This window comes from Antennarius striatus, chromosome 4, assembly GCF_040054535.1.
Source record: "Antennarius striatus isolate MH-2024 chromosome 4, ASM4005453v1, whole genome shotgun sequence".
NCBI lineage: Eukaryota > Metazoa > Chordata > Actinopteri > Lophiiformes > Antennariidae > Antennarius > Antennarius striatus.
Genome location: NC_090779.1, coordinates 23,822,348 through 23,841,877, shown reverse-complemented (window position 1 = coordinate 23,841,877; position 19,530 = coordinate 23,822,348). Strand labels below are relative to the sequence as shown.

General features: G+C 42.0%; 1 protein-coding gene across 2 annotated transcripts in view; it reads left to right on the top strand.

Annotated features, from left to right (window-relative positions):
* The window catches only part of lingo1a (leucine rich repeat and Ig domain containing 1a), a 54,929-nt gene extending 50,456 nt beyond the window's left edge, over positions 1–4,473 (top strand). For both annotated transcript variants that reach the window (XM_068313297.1, XM_068313296.1), the window contains exon 2: positions 1,212–4,473. In XM_068313297.1, the coding sequence (XP_068169398.1) occupies positions 1,224–3,071 (1,848 nt within the window). In that variant the 5' untranslated portion in view covers positions 1,212–1,223 and the 3' untranslated portion in view covers positions 3,072–4,473. The remainder of the gene's footprint in view (positions 1–1,211) is intronic.
* Positions 4,474–19,530: the final 15,057 nt, after the last annotated feature.

Here is a 19,530-nt window from a genome sequence, read left to right as displayed (position 1 = left end):
ATCAACACGTTATGGATGCTCCTATATTCATTTTGCTCCATAATGTAAACGATGCCATAATGGCTATTTGCATGTGACTACAAATTGTGAAATGATAAAATCAATCGTTAATTACTTGGTTAGTAGAAGGGCCGGAGGCATTGTAACAGATGACATCAGAATTAAATACGTTTGTTTGTTGTTGTTGTTTTTTATTTGCTCTTAAACCCTGTATTTATCTCCCTGTATCCAATTACCTGCTGCTATATGGTCTATCTTTTATCGTAAAAGATTGCCCTAGCTGAGTGTCAGGCTCAGCTCATACATCACACTTGTCGCTAGCCGTCTTTGATTGCCTCCTCCTATTGCTGTTCCACCCCTCCCCATCTGTTATTTCCTTTAAGTCACATGGCCAATTCAGACGTGGAGCTGAAAGGAAAGACAGCGGGTGGGAACAAGAATTCATGCTGCCAGAACAAACCGCACGGTGAATTGGATTCCCCCTGAAAGATGCTGTTAAGTCCCCTCGAAGCTTTGCCTCTTCACTTTATATCAGGGTCAGTGGCGTTGACTGATGAACTGTCGACATGTGTGCAGTGGAATCCGTGTTGAGCATTCCACAGCAGATGCCAGATTTATGTAGATTCCTAGAATTAGAATGTTGTTTTTCATTTTGGGGCTTCCTCCGTGTCACCAGTTCGGATATAAGGCTGTGTCTTTTCAACATGCTTCTGAAAATCCTCCTTCCTGCACAATTTAAAAACTCCCAGCACTCAATTATGCAAGCACACACCTTATACTTAAATCCACCCACTTTCATTCATTTTTCGTGTGAGTCATGAATATTGCAGCGTTTGAACTCTGTTGGTAATTGTGTCACACGAGAACGGCGTCCTTTCACAGCACATACGATTTAACTATGTAGGAGCGAGTCGTCAGAATGACCAAAGGACAATTTGCAGCACTTTCACCTCATACCATATAAAATTGATTAATTTAGCAGAAACCAGCATATATGAATATCAGCCCATAGCTCTGTAGTATCAAACCATGCCATGCAACTTCATTTGAATTTTATTCATGTCTGCTAGTATTCAAATTTTCTACTCTCTGGATTGAATTTTCTTCTTTTCTGCAGAGAAACTGGAAGTGTTTTTAAAAAAAAAATGGTGTCAGTCATGTGAGTTTGATGGTGTAACCGAAGGTTTCGTCTTCATCTTGTGTCTCCTCAGGTAACCGATAAGATGGCGGCCGGGGAAGCGACTGGGCACAGCTACCTGGTGGCTTGCTGGCAGCCCATTCTGATCCTGATGCTGGGCACGGTGCTGTCTGGATCCACCACAGGCTGTCCATCCCGCTGTGAGTGCAATGTTCAAGAGCGCTCTGTGATGTGCTACCGCAAGAAGCTCATGACAGTCCCTGAGGGAATTCCTGCAGAAACAAGACTGCTGGACCTCAGCAAGAACCGCATTAGAACCATCAACCCAGACGAATTTGCCACCTTCCCCAACCTGGAACACCTGGAGCTCAGTGAAAATACTATCTCCACTATTGAACCCGGAGCTTTCAACAACCTTTATGGCTTGCGGACACTTGGGCTGCGTAGCAACAAGCTTAAGCTAATCCAGCTGGGCGTCTTCACGGGCCTGAGCAACCTCACGCAGCTGGACATAAGTGAGAACAAAATTGTGATCCTGTTGGACTACATGTTCCAGGATTTGTACAACCTACGGTCTTTGGAGGTGGGCGATAACGACCTGGTTTTCATCTCCCACCGGGCTTTTCATGGCCTTAGCAGCCTGGAGCACCTGAGTCTGGAGAAGTGCAACTTGTCCTCTGTGCCAACAGAGGCTTTTACCCACCTCCACAGTTTGGTCACTCTCAGGCTGCGCCACCTCAATATCAACGTCATACGGGATTACTCCTTCAAAAGGCTGTATCGGCTGAAAGTCTTGGAAATAGCCAATTGGCCGTATTTGGATACGATGACTCCAAATTGCTTGTATGGATTAAATCTCACCTCTTTGACCATTGCGAATGCCAACCTGACCACGATTCCTTATGTAGCCCTGAGGCACTTGGTTTATTTGCGCTTTCTAAACCTTTCATACAACCCTATCCATACAATTGAGGGGAATAAGCTACACGATCTTCTTCGTCTACAGGAATTCCACCTGGTAGGTGGTAGACTGGCAATGGTTGAGCCCTACTCTTTCCGTGGTCTAAACTACCTGAAGATTCTGAATGTGTCTGGAAACTCTCTGAGCACTCTGGAGGAGTCTGCTTTCCATTCCGTTGGCAACCTTGAGACCCTTGCCTTGTATGATAATCCCCTGGCTTGTGACTGCCGACTGTTATGGGTTTTCCGACGACGCTGGAGACTGAACTTCAACAGGCAGCAGCCTACCTGTGCCTCTCCTGAGTTTGTCCAAGGCAAAGAATTCAAAGACTTCCCGGATGTTCTGCAGCCAAACTACTTCACGTGTCGCAAATCGAGGATTAGGGATCGTAAACCCCAGCAGAAGTTTGTCGACGAGGGAGCCATTGTTCACTTTGCTTGCCAGGCGGATGGAGATCCTGCTCCAGTGATAATGTGGCTATCCCCACAAAAAAAGTTCATCACCACCAAGACTATTGGTAGAATCTCTGTGTTGCTGGATGGCACTCTTGAGGTGCGCTATGCCCAGATTCAAGATAATGGTACATATGTTTGTATAGCTAGCAACGCAGGCGGAAATGATACCTCTCTCGCTCACCTGCACATTCATAGCTACTCACCTGACTGGCCACACCAGCCCAACAAGACGTTTGCCTTCATCTCCAACCAGCCCACAGAGACTGGTGCTAACGGTACAAGAGCCAATGTCCCTTTCCCGTTTGACATAAAGACGCTGATCATTGCGACCACGATGGGCTTCATCTCGTTTCTCGGTGTCGTCTTGTTCTGCCTGGTTCTGCTCTTCCTTTGGAGCAGGGGCAAAGGCAACACCAAGCACAACATCGAGATCGAGTACGTGCCACGGAAGTCGGACGCTGGCATGAGCAGCAGCACGGCGGACGCTCCTCGCAAGTTTAACATGAAAATGATTTAACGGAGCTCTGGAATTTATCGATTTTTGAACTAAAAAAAATATAAGACAATGGAAAAGAGGACGTTTTCTTTCCTGTCTTACTTGTCGATCCTGGTCTGTTAACATAGAGTAAGATGTTTTTTCCTGACTGAATAGAGGAGGGCATTTCCTGACTTTCACAAGTGAGAGGGAATTACACCACACCCACTGCTACTGTGCACTCGTTGAATCTGCAAGGCCTGTGGGGGCATTATTTGAAAGTCAGAACATGAGCAGTTCATATTCCTGTGGATTTCTACTGGTAAAACCCATCAGATAAGAAAAAATGCTTCAAACCACCAGAACGCGAGGGGCAGATCACGTTTTGTCTCGTCTTGTTTTGTCTGTATTTTTTATTCAGTGTATTTTGTTCGTTTGTTTGCTTACAAGGTTAGAAGTCAAATTCTGAAAGATTTTGCTTGATGAGCACACGCATACAACGCCGACACATTTCCAGTACATCGTCGTCACGATTCAGTGTTTACATTTGTGAATACCATGCGGTCTTTTTTCTTTCCTGTACTGATGATTGTCCCGTAATCCATCAAGTGCATATTTGTGTCACCATACCAGAAATGTTGCTAAAGATTGCCCCGAAAATTAGCAGAAACACAACACATTACTATTGCATCATGGGAAACACAAACCCTTATTGATGTATTCAACACAAATTGATTTGAATGTTATAATTAACCCCCTTCTTGAACAAGAATGGTGTTGTAAAGTTGTTTACATGAGTCATAATGTGGTACTAGGTTCAGTACATACACTCTATTGCATCTTTTACGACTGATACCAACCGTCAGTACTGTATTTAGAACTCCACCCAATGGCGTGAATGAAAAAATGCATTATTAGAAAGATTTATAGCATTGAAAAGAAGCAGAAACTCCTGTTCAGTGTAGATTTCAGTAGAAGATTCCGCCGGCGTCGGTTCTCCAAGTCATACCGGAGAAAATGCTACGTATCCAAAATCGATGCTAATCAGACGCAGCCAACGGAATAGTTAGCATTAGCATCGGAATAGTTACATTATAAATAAAACCCCAGATTTTTCAAATTGCATTTCAAAAACAATGTAACGGTATTATTTTGTGCTCAATATGATTGTGAGGAATAAAAGTTGTGGTGCTCATGTTTTGGGATACGATGTGCTCCTCGAGGTGTAGAATATTTCTCCCACTATTTTTACTTTTCTGAAGGCATCAGTTATTTTATGCCGATGCCCCTCCCCCAGTCTCCACCATTACAGCCATTGAAATATTACCTTCAAGGATCCTCTACAGGTTTTTAATTCCCTGGAAATGGGGAAAACTGAACTGTGCTCCTTCTAGGAACGCCGTGGACAGCTGGGCTTTGGAATGCGATGTTATTGATGACGGATGACACGTCGGACGTAATGGACTGGAAGCATGGACAGAATATGTAGATGAGCGGGGTGGATGGTTTCACCCAATCCGAAGCAGCTTTGGTGTCATCTGTTTTGCATAAAGGATAAAAAAAAAATACAACGAATCCGACTCCTGGTCCTCCCTCTCGCTGATTCGGAATGCTCTCTTCGTTCACAGTGTGGCTCCTGTACCTCGCCGTTCTTTTGGTCCTGAGTCATCCCGGGATTGTTTTTTTTTTTGTTTGTTTGTTTTTGTTTGTTTGTTTGTTTTTTCATTTTGACCCTGGACTATATTGGCCATGTATAGTCCAAGCCAACTTTTTACTAAAAACAAAAAACAAAAAAAATTAAAAAAAAAGGTACTAAAAGAGAAATATATGGAAAATACATTCAAATTGTTCTGTGCAATAAAGGTAATATGCAGATTTTTTTTTTTTAATTAACAAAATTCCGTTGATGTTGAATTGTTGAGAATATGGTATGTTGTATTAAACAATCTATGGACTTTTTTAAACACATGATGGTCCTATCGTGATTGGTGAAATCGACAGAATGATGCTTCATTCATATTTTGAGTCCTGCTGATCTTCTTTATGATTGACAGATAAGAAATAAACCCCGCCTACCAACATCCTTCAACATTGCTACCCGAGCACGAGCTAAACTCCCAGCTGAGCATTTTAGCGCCGCGAGCATCCGCCACCAAACTAGCAATTCAAAACTGAATTTCTATGACTGAATACCTCATTAAATTATGATGCAGAATGCAAAGTAACAGTTTCAGCACTAATTGCTTGTTTTCGGGGTGGGGGGCTGGAGTTCACTTATTCACTCGCCTGCATGAAAACATTAATTAACCACCATTAGTAAAGGATCGCAGATGTTAAGATCCCGCTCTCGTGAGGAGAGTCGTGAAACGTGGACTTTAAGGAAGCGATTTCTTCGCCTCCAAACCAGTCAAAGAGTTTTTATACTGGGTTATCCGTTGGAGGTTGCGGGACGCGACCGGGGATCCGACGAGGACAGCCTAGTTTCTATAAAAGCACGGCGCTCACGTTTGGGACCCCTCTTAGCCGTTCCTTTTTATTTCACATCGCTGCTTCCTCGGTTTGGACTCCACGGAGGCTTTTGACTTTTCCTCGAGCTATATCAAAGCAGGCTCATTTATCTTCTGACGTGAAAACAGAATGGAAGAAGAGAGAAGCTATTCTTGAGGCCCTGCGAGCCCCCCCACCACCCCCCCCCCGAGGGATAATGGGGACATCCATTGTTTTCTTTCCTCCAGATATTACATCTCTGCTTAAAATGTGAGGCCAGGAACGGCCTGATGGATTCTGACACCGTTTGCGACGAGTCGCCTCTTCCTCGCCGGAGCGGGATAACACGGAGAGGTGCCTCGAGGCGTTCCTCACGCTCATCCAAATCCACAGGAAAAGGCACACACACACACACACACACACACACACACACACACACACACACACACACACACACACACACACACACACACACACCTGTGGGTGTTCCTCACGCTCATCCTGATCCGTGGATATAATGACGTCTGGGAAAATTTTTTAAAAAGTGTGAATTTGCTTCTGGCGCTGCCTCGGCGGCGCGATGGAATCTACAGATGCCTAAAATAAATTAAAAAAGCGATTCATTGGAGATTTACGTTGAGACACGGATCTAAACTCATGGCAGGGAGGCTGTTCCTCATATGCATATCAAAGGCCGCATTTAAGCCCTTGTTTGTTTGTCTGTTTCCATATTACTGTATGTTAATGCACCTATTTTAGTCAGTGCCAGTCAAACCCGACATAGTTAAAGCGAATGTGTTGAATCACACGCTAATCCCAGACGGGAAAAATGGAATATGAGAGCAGGAAATCAGGAAGCACTTTTTAATTTAGTTCTACAACTACTTGGAAGGTTTTACATTTTAATCTTTCACAATTATAATGTTTGTGTGCCTTATTTCAAACGGGATGTAAAACATAAAAGTTCTTTCTGTCAGTCAAAGCTGACTCCATCACTCCGCCTGTAAACAATAAATAATTCTAAAAAGGACAGCGAGCGAAAGTTTAATCGGCGGGGATAAAATGAAGCGCTCTTAATGGTTCTGAAAGTGGCAGTGATGTCAAGTGTGCACAATTAGCAGCTGACGACGAGCTCAATCATGAAAAAACGACCACGTTAATGAGTGTTTTTCCAGTGGTTGGTACGTGACGGGCGGCGCGCTCGCTGTTGAAAAAAAAAAAAAACCAAGCAAACGATTAACAAACGTCAGCTGATGGACGCATTTCATTACAATCACCAACAGCTGCTTCATGAAGACCATCAGAGACCTCAAACATGTCAAGTTTATGGTTCGAAGTCATCGCCCGATCTGACCCGACCTGAGCACGTGTGCTCGGTCGGCATGACCCAAAAACTTTAGTTAAAAGGGCCCCTGATGTGCTGATCTATAAATAATTCACTATATATTATGCTTAATTACACGTATCTTTAAATACATGCACACATGTATGAAAGTGAAGTAATAAATAAGCATCATCCTCACCCAGAAAAGAACGGTCGAGTGTTTCCTCCAAATAAGCCCAGTAATGACTCCATGTGTGTGAAAGCTCTTCTTGTTGTTTGTTTATTTACATTTGTGACATCACTTGGAGAATATTCATATTTATTTAATGTGCTTTAAGTTGAATGGAGGGTGAGACTTTGATCATTCTGGGTTCGGGGTTTTTCTGTCTGGTCGGTTTCCCGTGAGGAAACTTAGCGCTTTCTTTGATGTTGGTGTGGAGCAGACAGTCAGTAAACACTCCTCCTAATCCCTGCTGCTGAGAAACGTCACCTGACGACCCCCCCCCCCCCCCAGCAGCCTCCCAGTCGTCCCCATCTGACTGCTATTGTTTCAGTAACGGCTATCAGCCGGCACCAGGACGGAGTCCAAAAAGGTGATTTGTTGAGGGCCGTTTTAGCCTGGGCCAAACGCCACAGCCCGCGTCTCTGCAGGCAACTCAATCTACCACCCCCCCCCCCTTACTTATTTAACAACCCCATGAAAGAGTCATGAGGTCCCAATTTAAAAGATGCCACAGCCAAAAGACTGCATCTGCCTGACATTAAAACCGTCTTGATGGCAATCTGCTCGGGATTGACGGCGGACGAGTGTCCAAGACGACCCTAAAACCTGTTCTCGCTTTAGGGACCGGCGGACTGTTTCCAGGCAGATGTGTTGCCATGGTGATCTGGGTAATTATTCAGGGTAAAGATTTGAGGAGGTACCCTGGTCAATCCATCCTATAATAACACTTGTCCACCAATGGGGAAGGTCATCAGAATGATAACCGTGAATTAAAGTGGAAACACAGGAGAGGTGAACATTTATGGAGTCACAGGAAGTTTTAACTGCTACATCACAAAAGAATTGTTTTACTGCAGAAATCAAATGAAATACTTGCATGTTTTTTTTTTAAAGAAAAGTAAATAATATACAAACACCTCTTTTTAGGCTAATTAATAGGAAACCAACCCTTTAAATCCTGAACTATTAAGTAATTTCCAGAAAAATGACAATTTTTGGAAGAATTTTCTGACAAATTTGCAGAAATTTGTATAATTTTTGCTGAATCCAGAATATTTTTTGCATGCAAAATGCAGATGCATGCGTCAGGTTTTAAACATGAGGTTTTTTCAGGAAATAAATCAAACTTGTAACGTAGATGTGGGCCAACTGTATGAAACATGATCCACTTGGCTTTAAGGAGTTTTTCTTTGGTTTATTTCAAAACCTAAGAAACCCAAGATCCCCAAAATCGATTAGCAACCGTTCTGGTAATATCATTAAGGACGATCCATCGGGTGTCCCGGTAACAGTGACACCGAGCCGGCCCAGACAGAAACAAGCTCTCCTCTAAGTGGCAGCAACAACCATTAATAAACCATTGAGTCTCTGCTATGATGACAAAATGTCTGCGGTGAGCAGACAGTTCCTTCTGTTCCATTTCCAATTCCCTCGCCCCGCATCCGCCACCGTCACATAATTGAGAGCTCAGATGCCGTTTCACCTTGAAGTGGCGAACCACTCTGCAAGTTATTTGGCTTCTGCATACTCGCTCTCGAGGACGGCCGGGCTGCTGAAAAACCAGACCGAGGCAGGTGCCACGGCGAGATGAGAACGCCGCCGCCATTTGTCAGCTTGTTCCACGATATCTGCAGGTGAGCGCCGGCTTCATCTGTCATCATTTTCTCAATCTGCAGTTCCAGTTGTGTTTTGGTCTGGCTGGGTGGCTCATGCCATCATGTCCTCTCAGGGATGTGAAAGTTTCATCTTGTTGTTCCAGAATAGCCCGGCAAGAAAAGATTTTGTACAACAAATAACAGAAATATTCCGACCTCTGCTGTAAGAGAAAAAGTACATCAGGACAAATGTGACGACAGGATGTGTCAGGATGAACACCCACATGTTTGTTTGGGGGTTTTTTTTAGGTTTATTTATCTATTTTCTTCATTACATCTAGTTTATTACTGTATCTTTATGGGCCTCTGAACACACTGTGACTCATATTCAGCTGGGCCGAATCAAAAGGAGTGTTTTCACCACCGAACGCTTTCAACCACTCATTAGAATAACGGTGGGCCGCATTCAAAATGCAGTTCTGATCAGAATCCACTTTTACTTGCGGCCTCTGCAGACGTGGCTCTGGCTGATTTTAATTAAATGTTATATTTATGCCAAATTTGAAAACACAGTAATGACTGCAATGTCCATGTTTTATATTGCGCAGCTTCTTTGGATTGTTGCCCATTTTAAGCAAATCAGTTGGCATCCTGAGATCAACGCAAACATCCAAAACCTTCAGAGTAAAATGAGGTGGATGTTAGAAAACCACTAAAATGCCTCAGCGATGACTTTCTCTTTGCGAAACTGGGGAGATGAGCGATCCAACAATAGCTAGATTCCACATCGCTGCAGCGAGATCCCAAATCTAAGTTGTTGTTTTTTTTGGGCCCACAGAAGACTTTCCTCTCATTCGGGTAGGATGGAATTGCCCAGCTTTACTCAGCTTTCAATTATTTAAAAGGAGTCACAAGGAGAACGATGAGGGTGAGAAAATCCCATTTCTCTCACATTACACCGCAGACAAGAGCCCTCGAGATGCCTGAGTGGTTTTAGAAAATAATACTTTCATTTCCCCCGTTTTTTTTGTTTTTTTGTGTTTTTTTTTCACTGCCAGACGATGGGATGACTTTGTTATCGTATCACCAGCGTGCGACATCCATTGTGTGTCTCATCAAGGTGGCGTTGTGGTCAAAAAGGCAAGATGGTCGGCTTAGATTAAACCAATCAAAGGGCGCGGAGGATTTTAGCTTGTTGCATCAGATTGAGCTTCAAAGGAAAGGAAAGTCGTTCCTGGGAGGAGCTAACAGCGAACAAATCCATTTTAACCTGCAGATAAGACATAAAACATGGCTTAATACAAAAAAGAAAAGAAAGACTTCACAGCAAACAGCAGAAGAACAGAAGATAAATGTCAGCGACAGCATTTTATTAGATAAAATTTGAACCGGAAGCCTCTGAGCAGTTTTATCAATAACTTCAGAAGCTACATTGAAATGCTACTTTCTGCTGTTAAGGTTACGTCGCCATGGCAATCGATGTTCTAATGTTCTAATAACGCCCTCGTCTTAGCAGGAATTTAACATCAGATGCATTGAGATTAGATTTTTATTATATAGCAGTGCGTTGAGTTCAGTCGGTAGAGCTAGCGCCTCTTGTACCGCCCCCTAGTGGCGGCTGGTGGCTCCTCGCCATTTTCTCTCTTGTTAGTTGTTTCAGCTTCTTCTATTTTTAGGTGAGCAATAATGACTATACTGTTGTTTAAGTTGATTGTTTTCATCTGTTTTATGAGTTTTGTGCTCATAGGTGTGTCTACGTGAGAAAATGACGAATTAGCTCCTGTTTTTTTTCCAGAAGATTCCGTCAGAGATTCCGTACAAACTGTCAACAGAGAAGCGTTGCTGAGACATGAATAGAAAAACATCTGCTTCTAATTACCTTTCCTCTTTCCTTGATGGTTAATCAATCTGAAAACGCTAAAAATCTAAATCTAAAAAGTCTCAGTTTCATGACCGTCACATGGAAATAAGTGGAGATAGTCTTAGTTTTGCAAACTAAACTTAACATCTTGAATATTTAGATGTAACCCCCCCCCCCTAAAAAAAAAAACAATCTCTGGATTTCCTCAACAAAGAAAAATCTTCCAACAAAAAAAGAGTTGTCGAACTTCACAGTCAGAATGCGTAAAAATCCAAAAGACAGATAAAAGTACACAAAGATGGAACAACCTGCGCCGAGGCTTCTGCGGTTACACAACAGCAGCTCTGGCAGGTCGGCTCAGCGCGTCGCACAAACACAACACCGGCTTCTCTCCGGTGTGTTGACTTCTGCGCTCCGACTCAAAGACTCAACGTTTCCCTTTTCTGATTCAAATAATCGATTTTCTTGGTGAGTTTGCTTCTTTAAAAAGAACAAGAAGCGATGGAGAGGAAGCTTTGTGTTGGTTGTGTTTGTGCGCCGTGCACATGTTCACTAATAGATGCATACGTACGCAGCGGCTACACTCCGCTGAAGATCTGTTTTCATTAACGCCAGTCGCTCTGGACGAGTGGAGGCTCTTTCTCATTCGTGAGTTACGACTTGTAGCTGGAGAGGCTTCATGATCGGCAAGATTTAAATCTGATTTCGAAAGATCTTACGATCTTTCTTACATAGTCGAATCGTTTGAATATATACACCGCTATTTACGACAGAAGAGAGATCAGTGGCTTAAAAATTGGAGGCGGAGCTCAGACAACCAGTGGGAGGTCCCAGTAAAGCCCCTCCTTCTAAATGTGGGTAAGGGTTAGGTCAGGGGTCATTTTCACCCAGGGCCACATCAGCATCATGGCTGTCTTCAAAGGGCCACATGTAACTTATAAATGTAACTAAATGTAACTTTATGTAATCTAAGTAACAAACTTTACAGTTGCAAAAAAAAATAAGTCTATATGTATTTTTAGACACTCTGACTTTTTTTTTTGCTCTCGTGGGCCACATTAAATAATGTGGCCCCCCTCATTTGGCCCCCGGGCATTAAGTGTGACACATGTGGGTTAGGGTTAGGAGACCCGCAGGTGAAACCAGAATGGATGAATGGATGGATGGATATATGGATGGATGGATGGATGATCACCCCCCCCCCCCCACTGAGAGCAGGTGGATCTAACCGCTCTAAGGGCCACTTAGCATCTACAACCTGCTGCGGCGCTTTAATCATCTATAATTTACTAATACGATCCAAACCAGCCGTGTTCTGTGTTTACAGAACACAGCTGTAATTGTGGGGTCATGTGACCTCCGGGATCCAGGTCTGAGCTTGAAGGTGTTTAAAGGACTCTCTTTAGTTCGGACGACTCCTGTTGGCGGTTTAAGCACGAGTGCAGCTAAGGCTAAGTGTCGACACAAAAGGTAACCTTTGACCCCATGTGAGCCGGTTTAAGTGGACGTCTGAGCTGCATATCGATCAGTAGAGAAGAACGATTCTGTTCCCTCTCATATCAACTCCGGGTTGCTCCATCATCGCAAGCCGAGCCAGACAGCCTCAAACGATTCGACAATCAGGCTTTAATTATAGTTTAGGGAACTTTCATGCGGAAAGAAGTAACACAATAAAGTCAAGACAGGATGCACAACAGAAACAAACAACAACCCGCCCCCTCTCCATCCACTAAAATAAAAGTTAAAGAACTTGGAGCTGAGCTGGGGAAACCTCGGAGAAAACAAAGAAACATCAATAAATCAAAACCGACGGAAACGCAGAAAAATAAAACCATCAGCTAAAGTAAAGAAAAATGGATGACTGGCGCCCTGCAGCCGGCGTGGAGGGACTCCTACCGACCCGTTGGACGGAACCCATCACCCACCATCACCCCCACCCAACAAGAGATGCTGAAACAGGAACAGGTGAGCGTTCTATCGTCGATCTGAAGGCTAAAGAGTAGCCACCCTATACGTTTATTTCAGATGTGGAGGGGTGTGACTAGATGTCACCATCTGACGCCCTGGAAACGAGAGGCGGTAAATTCACCCCGGATGCTCCTCTGGTGTCAAAGCAGGACTGATGAGCAGTTTGACACTTTAAAGAGACACTTGAGGGATTGTGAGTCGTCTGATGTCTCAAATCCAGGCAGCGGTAGAGACTGAGGGATCGCTGCTACTGCAGGGTGATGAGCAGGTGCGTTACCAAACTACAGCTTGACGTCTGAGGCGGGAGGAGGTTAAGATGTCGTGGAGAAACGAGCGCTGGTGCAGTCAGCAAAATATGTGTGCAAAGAAAAATAAAACGCCACAGCATAGAGACGAAAACAAGGCAGCAGAATGCTTTATTCAAATTAAAGGATGTGTTTCATGCAGGTGTTGAAGTCGTGCTTCCAAACTGCTAACCTGGCGTCGTCGTGTTTCAAACGAGACGGCAGGAAGAAGACCCGGTTCCCTCTGATCCTCATCGTGTGGCTCCTCAGACTGGACAACGTGGAACCGGGTTCTGGTGGCAGGGTCAGTTTCACTGAAAAGCCATACAGGTAGTCCTCAACATACAAACACTATTGGTTCTGACAGGTTGTTGCTATAAGTTGTTATTTATTAAATTTCAATCTATATCTTATATATCTTTTCTACACTAAATACTAAAGCACTAGTTTCCTGAGACTGAGCAGAAACGATTACAGGACAAAAAAACAACACATGAGTTAGGAGTTCAGTCATTCTCGATTCAGGATCCGGACCACCAACGTTTGAAGACAATTTAATTTACTAATGAGGAGGATCATCATAGGATGTTAAGCTTTAACAATCAGATACGTCCTGCGGTGGGACGGTGTTCAAGTCAATCCGAGACGGATTCAGGACGTCGACAGTCGGACTCTGGAGTTTCTTTCTGTGATTAATGAGGAAATGAAAGCGACTGATTTAAACCCTGCTTAATGGGATCGACAATAATCTGCAGCACTCACTATAAATGCCTGCTGACACGTCGGTAGGTTAGTAGGCTAATAGGATTAAGTGGCAGGTTAGTTTGACTCCTTTCCTGCTTCGCCGCCGTCTGGGTTTGACGCCTGACTAAACGGCTGCTGCTTCAATCTTTCTGGAGCCCGAATGCCGGAATGATGCAGAAGTTTGCTGCAAAAGTTTAGTCCCTCTTTAAATAAATTTTTTATAAATTTTCAGGTGGTTTTTTGCATCAAATGTGCTGCTTTTAGTTCTCATTGAAGTCCTTCATGGCGTCTATGTGGGTGATCCACCTCAGCTCTGACCTCCGTCTGTCTGGGAGCCTCATTGAATTAGCTGCACTTTTAATTCATGTCTAGTCCTGAAAGTTGTTTGAAATGATATTTTTCTTGCACTTATAGCCTGTAGCGAGGTCAAGAACTAGATAATTAGATTATAATCCCCTAGTTAGCAGAGTAAGACGGTTTAACAGTATCTGTTTCAGCATGAAAAAAAACCCCACATGGATGATGGACCCGTGGCCCCGCCCCTTCAAGTTTAACCCAGCCAATGAGATCATGTTTGTCTGGAAAGCCGGTCTGACTCATGTCTGCATAATTTAAAACTCCAATCTGCATGAAATTTAATAAGTTCATCTTGGCGGCGTCATGCTTGCCCACGTCCGACCTCACACTGAGCACACAGACGGCAGTGTTACCCTGAGTCATGTGACGATGACAGCCAATGGCATTTGAGAATCTGTTGCCCATTTATTTTTCATGTCTAGAAAATAAAGTCCTGGTTAAATAATATGTTGTACAATTCTCATTTATCCACAAATATTTATGCTTTCCTTGATTTAAGAAGGAAGTAAAAGAGCTTTCCAGAGGTTACACGGATCCCACTGGAGCTTCTAGTCGGTTCTGGTTGTCGTAATTACAGATATGACATCATAAATAAAAGGTTAATAAAGTGTTTAGATGAGAGAAATGTCCAAACCATGAGATAAGATTGTGTAATTGAAGTTTTTATCGTCATTTTTAGAGTAGTTTAGCCTGTTTTTATATTTCTGGTCTTTATTAGTCGTATTAGCTCAGTTATTATACAGGACATTAGCGTATGTCATGGCTAATTGGTGAAGTGCTTTCCCTTTATTGGTTCACCGTTTGCTGATTACATCAGATGCACTATTAGACAACATTTCAGTTTTAGACGGTCAGTGGAAAACAGGATGGTTTAACATTTGGAAAATATTGTTTTTTTATTGTTGGAAGTTGCTGAGATTTTGTCGTTTACAAAGATTTTTTTTAAAAAACATTCAAATTTACAGACAGGAAGTACAGTATCTTCATTTGTTCTCCAATTCTGTTCCTCCTCCTGGTCACCAGAGATAATATTCTTCTATCTCATGAAATATTTTCATGTTTCTCGATTTTAGAATCCACCATACGCGATCCTCTCTTTCTCACATCCGTGTTTGTTTTTGTTGATTTCTTTACAGCAAAACAAAAATAAATACCATAAGAAATGACACGAGGCATTTACTCGCCTTAAGCACCTCCTCCTACCTCCTACCCCGGTGTAATGAATATATGAGAAATGGACCTTATTTCTCACCAGATATGCAGAGCCTGGCTTTGCTATTAAAGATAATTAAACTTGCTCAACAGAATGAGCTACCGGGAAAGGTCTGATTGCTTAGACCCCGTATTTATAAGTTTAATTCTAAACTAATCTGTGCCAGGTAAATGCATTTGCTCTGAACCTGAGTCCAAACAAAATATGTTGCAGTCTACCATCAATTACGTTTGTGCACCAACAAGGCTGCTACAAGATTGTGGTAAATGTAAAAATAATTGGAAAAAAGGTGGATGTAGCACAGTGTTTAAAGGATGTAGAGAAAACAACACATTCCTGGGATTTAATTGGTATCTGGTAGCACAATAACGTGGGTTTAGGGTGGGTTGGGGGCGTTCGAGTGAATCTTAAATGATGATTTAAATGATGGTTCAACTTTTCTGATTGACCTACAGCAAGAAGTCGTACCAAGGTCTCTGAGGCTACATACGACACACGTTTTTATTTGTTTAATCCACACACAAACAGAAATAGTTTGTTGGTCATTAAAAAAAGGAATTAAATTAACCATAGCATAAAATGAGCTAAACCAATTTTTTTTTGCGAGATAAAGAGCAGAACTAAGCCCATAAGAGGGGAAGTTAGTTGGTGCTTTAACATATTTAATTTAATGGCCCTCAAAGCAAATGAGAAAAAAACGGCAGGTTTTTATGTTCAAAAATATTATATTATATTATATTATATTATATTATATTATATTATATTATATTATATTATATTATATTATATTATATTATATTATATTATATTATACTTAACATATTTTTGTACGTGTGGTTTGCATCAGGAACAATTAACAGTTGAAATGACACCTAAATACGAAGAGAAAGTACTGAGCTATTCGCTCTGGCTCATCCAACCTCCTGGTTACAGAGCTTTTGAAATGTGTGTACTGAATAATTAGGTCTGAAGAACACACAAACACACACACACACACCACCCATTTATTATTTATGTGGATAGTCCTCACATGATTAACCTTGACTTGTCCTGTGCATCACTTTGTCGCACACATTTTTAACACAGAAAACTTGGAAAGCATTTTTTCCCTGTTTATTTCGCCACAGTTCAAACTGAACAGGAGCAGAAATAAAAATCCTCAGCCTGTGAGCTGAACAGATGCAGGAGATGTCACAGAGGGATCCGCGTGGGCGGCTGTTTACATAAGAAATGCATGATGGGTGGGCTCGGCACAGGAAGCAGGAAATGGACAAAATAAGCACCGTTTGCACCATCGAACTTTAAATCTAAAGATAGCGCTCATACGTCACGTTTAGGCACCGATGAGGAATCACACAGTTATTCATACCCCCAGATCTGAAATAGATGAGATTACAATCAATACTTGAGTGATGCAAACCAGTGAAACCAATCCTGAAGAAGACTCAGAATAAATCCAGGATGAGGGAGAAATCCAGGAGCCATTATTTCTGTTCTTTAGAATTTTATTTGACTTTTTCTTGAGTCCATTTAGGGATTTTGTGGCTTTAAAGAAGATGCAGTGGGATATTATTAATGCAGAGCTATAGGACAAAGCCTATCAGGTTTATAAGGCACAGGTAGCCCAGAAAACACACACACTCACACTCACACACACACTCACGCATGTAACTTAATGACAAATAATATTTATTATAACCCAAATCTCTTATCATATTGTGCTCTTAGCACAGCGCTTATGCAAACTTGACTGGATCATCACAAACAGTCAGCAAAAGAGACATGAATTGAAAAGGGATTTTAAAAATGAGTTCAAGGTGATCATAAAATAAAGACTGGATGTGAAAAATATATTTTTAAGCACTAAATCTGTAGTTCCTCCTTCAAAAAGACTTCTTTTTTTTTAACACTTCTTGAATTATTCCATTCTTACCTGGTTGAAATGATTTATTGAATTTATTCAATCAGTACTGAAATGTTTTTTTCGGAGTAGATTTGATTAATTTCATGATTTAAAGCTGATCAAAATAGAACTGTAGGTTACATTGTAACTGCTGTTCTCTGAGCCTACACTGTAGGCCGTATATACTGTTATAAACAGGTGGAGAGCCCAGGTGCACTCAGAGAACCGCAGTTACAAGGTAACCTCTGTAATGTCATTTCTCCACCATATCATAGTAGAGAGTAAATATCATTTGATCACAATGAATATTAATATGAACAAATATAATTTTGCACTTGTTTAAGTTGTTCGATTAAAAAAAAAAAAAAAGGTAGTTTATAAATCTCTGGACTTCCTGCAATTTGCATTTAAAGATGAATTTGCAGTTGTTAGCATATAGGTATATTGTAAAGTCTGGAAAGCATAAAGTGGAAATAATGAGAGCGGCTGGCTGGTTCAGCTCCTTAATGTCACCTAACAGGGAAACTTCTCTCCTGCCTCTAATAGTCGGTGCATCGATGGAGGGCCATTTGCATCCACTTTCATCAGACGCGTTGCTCCACCGCCTCATTTAGAGGCGCTGATGCACATTCATCCACACAGAAGCCTCCGGTGAGGACATTGATTCTGTCTGGAACTTCTGGTTCTTTACCTTCGCTGAAAACTCGTCTTCAGACGGCAAATATTTACTTGAAGAGAAAGTCTCCACACTTCCTGTTGTGTTGGAGTGAGTCAGGACACAGCAAACCTCTCACAGTCTCAGGGCTTTGACTAGAGATGAATGGATGTGCAGGTGTCAGTTTGAGATTGATTTTGTTAATGTAATCTAAAAGAGGCATCTGTAAGAAAACGTGTTTTTAAAACACCAATAATCCCCCAGATGTCCCAATTATAATCTGAAACCCACAGAATAAAAGTTTCACAAAGCAAGTTGACCGAATGACTTAGAGACTGAATTTCAGTCACAATTTCAAAATTCAAACCAAATTTATCAGCTTTCAATAGTTTGTTTTTATCAAGAATGACATTTTACAGCTCGTCTGACCTCCTGTTCCCACCCTCCACCAGGATTGGCGATGAGGTCACCAGTGGGGGTAAAGTAAGCGTGACCGAAGCGTTTAATGAAGCCAGGCCTTCACCAGCGGTTCGGTCGCCTCTGCCTCCTTTGAGAAACGCAGGTTTGAAGTCCAACGAGAGAGGATGGGATGCAATAATACAGTAGTGCAAAGTGAGCATATGGCTTTACCCAAACGGACCGTTAATCAGTTCTACAAGAGGCAGATCGCTCGCGGTGCATGACTAATGAGGGGGTGTGGAGGGGTTGGGCTCAGGATACGGTACGGCAGTCGAAAATACCTCAAAGTTGACGAGAAACGGCGAGAAAGGAGAATATTTTACAGGTTTTTATTCCAAATCGGCTCAGTTTTCGATAGCTTTCTGACAACACATTTGGATTTCATTTGTTTGACAGCTAATCGCCGCTAATCTGCACAACTACCCATAATTAAAACAACATGTTTGCAGATAATTAGCCTTGAAGCGAAGAGGCATTAGCCTTGAAGCGAAGAGGCAAACGAGGAGCAATCCTTTAATAAACCCTGGTGCATTTTAGTTTTTAGAAAATTTGATTTTGTATGTTTGTTTTTTTTATTCCCATGGTTACCAGCTGAACCCCACAACATTCTAAAGCTGCTAAACCTTTTTTTTTTTTTAGACTTTTTCTGAGAATAAGGGGGGAAAAAAAAAGAATTGCATCTAAAAGGGATATTTTATTCCTTTCTGTCTTTATCTTTTTCCTTGAACATCTCACGCTTGTCTTTTAGCGTAGAAAATGTTTTGTTCAATTAAGATGTAGAAGAGAGCCACATGTCATTTTCTCTGCTAATCACTGACATCCCAGTTTGCTAATGAGAGCTGACACCTTGGCTTCTCGCTCGCAGACGTGTCTATTCCGTGTGCTCGTGGGCTTCCTTGTCAAACCAATGCGCCGTTGTGAAGCGAGGAAAAGTGAAACACCTCTAGCATGTTAGCCTTTACACAACATTTCACGGAAGCTTCTTGAATAAGATCTTTTCCTGCTCTTCTGCGCCACCGCAACAAATCTATAAGCGTTTTCCTCTTCCTTTAGAAACATTACATATTTGGCCTCAATCTTGGTCTTAATAGGAGCTGCTGTTATTTTCTCACCTACAGACTTTTAAGCAGTTTGCCTGAGGCGATGCTTTTAAACGTGACACATTTCCAAACCGATCCCTGTGAAATGGAGATGACACGTAAAATAGGATGTGGCAAAAATATTCCTCCGCTGAAAAAATAGATTACATTTAAAATAGCGCTTCATAAAAAATAAAAAATTAAAAAAAATGCTCGATTATTAAAGCTCTTTTATTTTGAAAATCGCACATAAATTAAACCAGAGTGGAGCGTGACCTGCCCTCAAAACCCCTGAAAACGTGTCCTGTTGCTGCCTGATATAAAATATAAATAATTGTGCTAAAAGAAT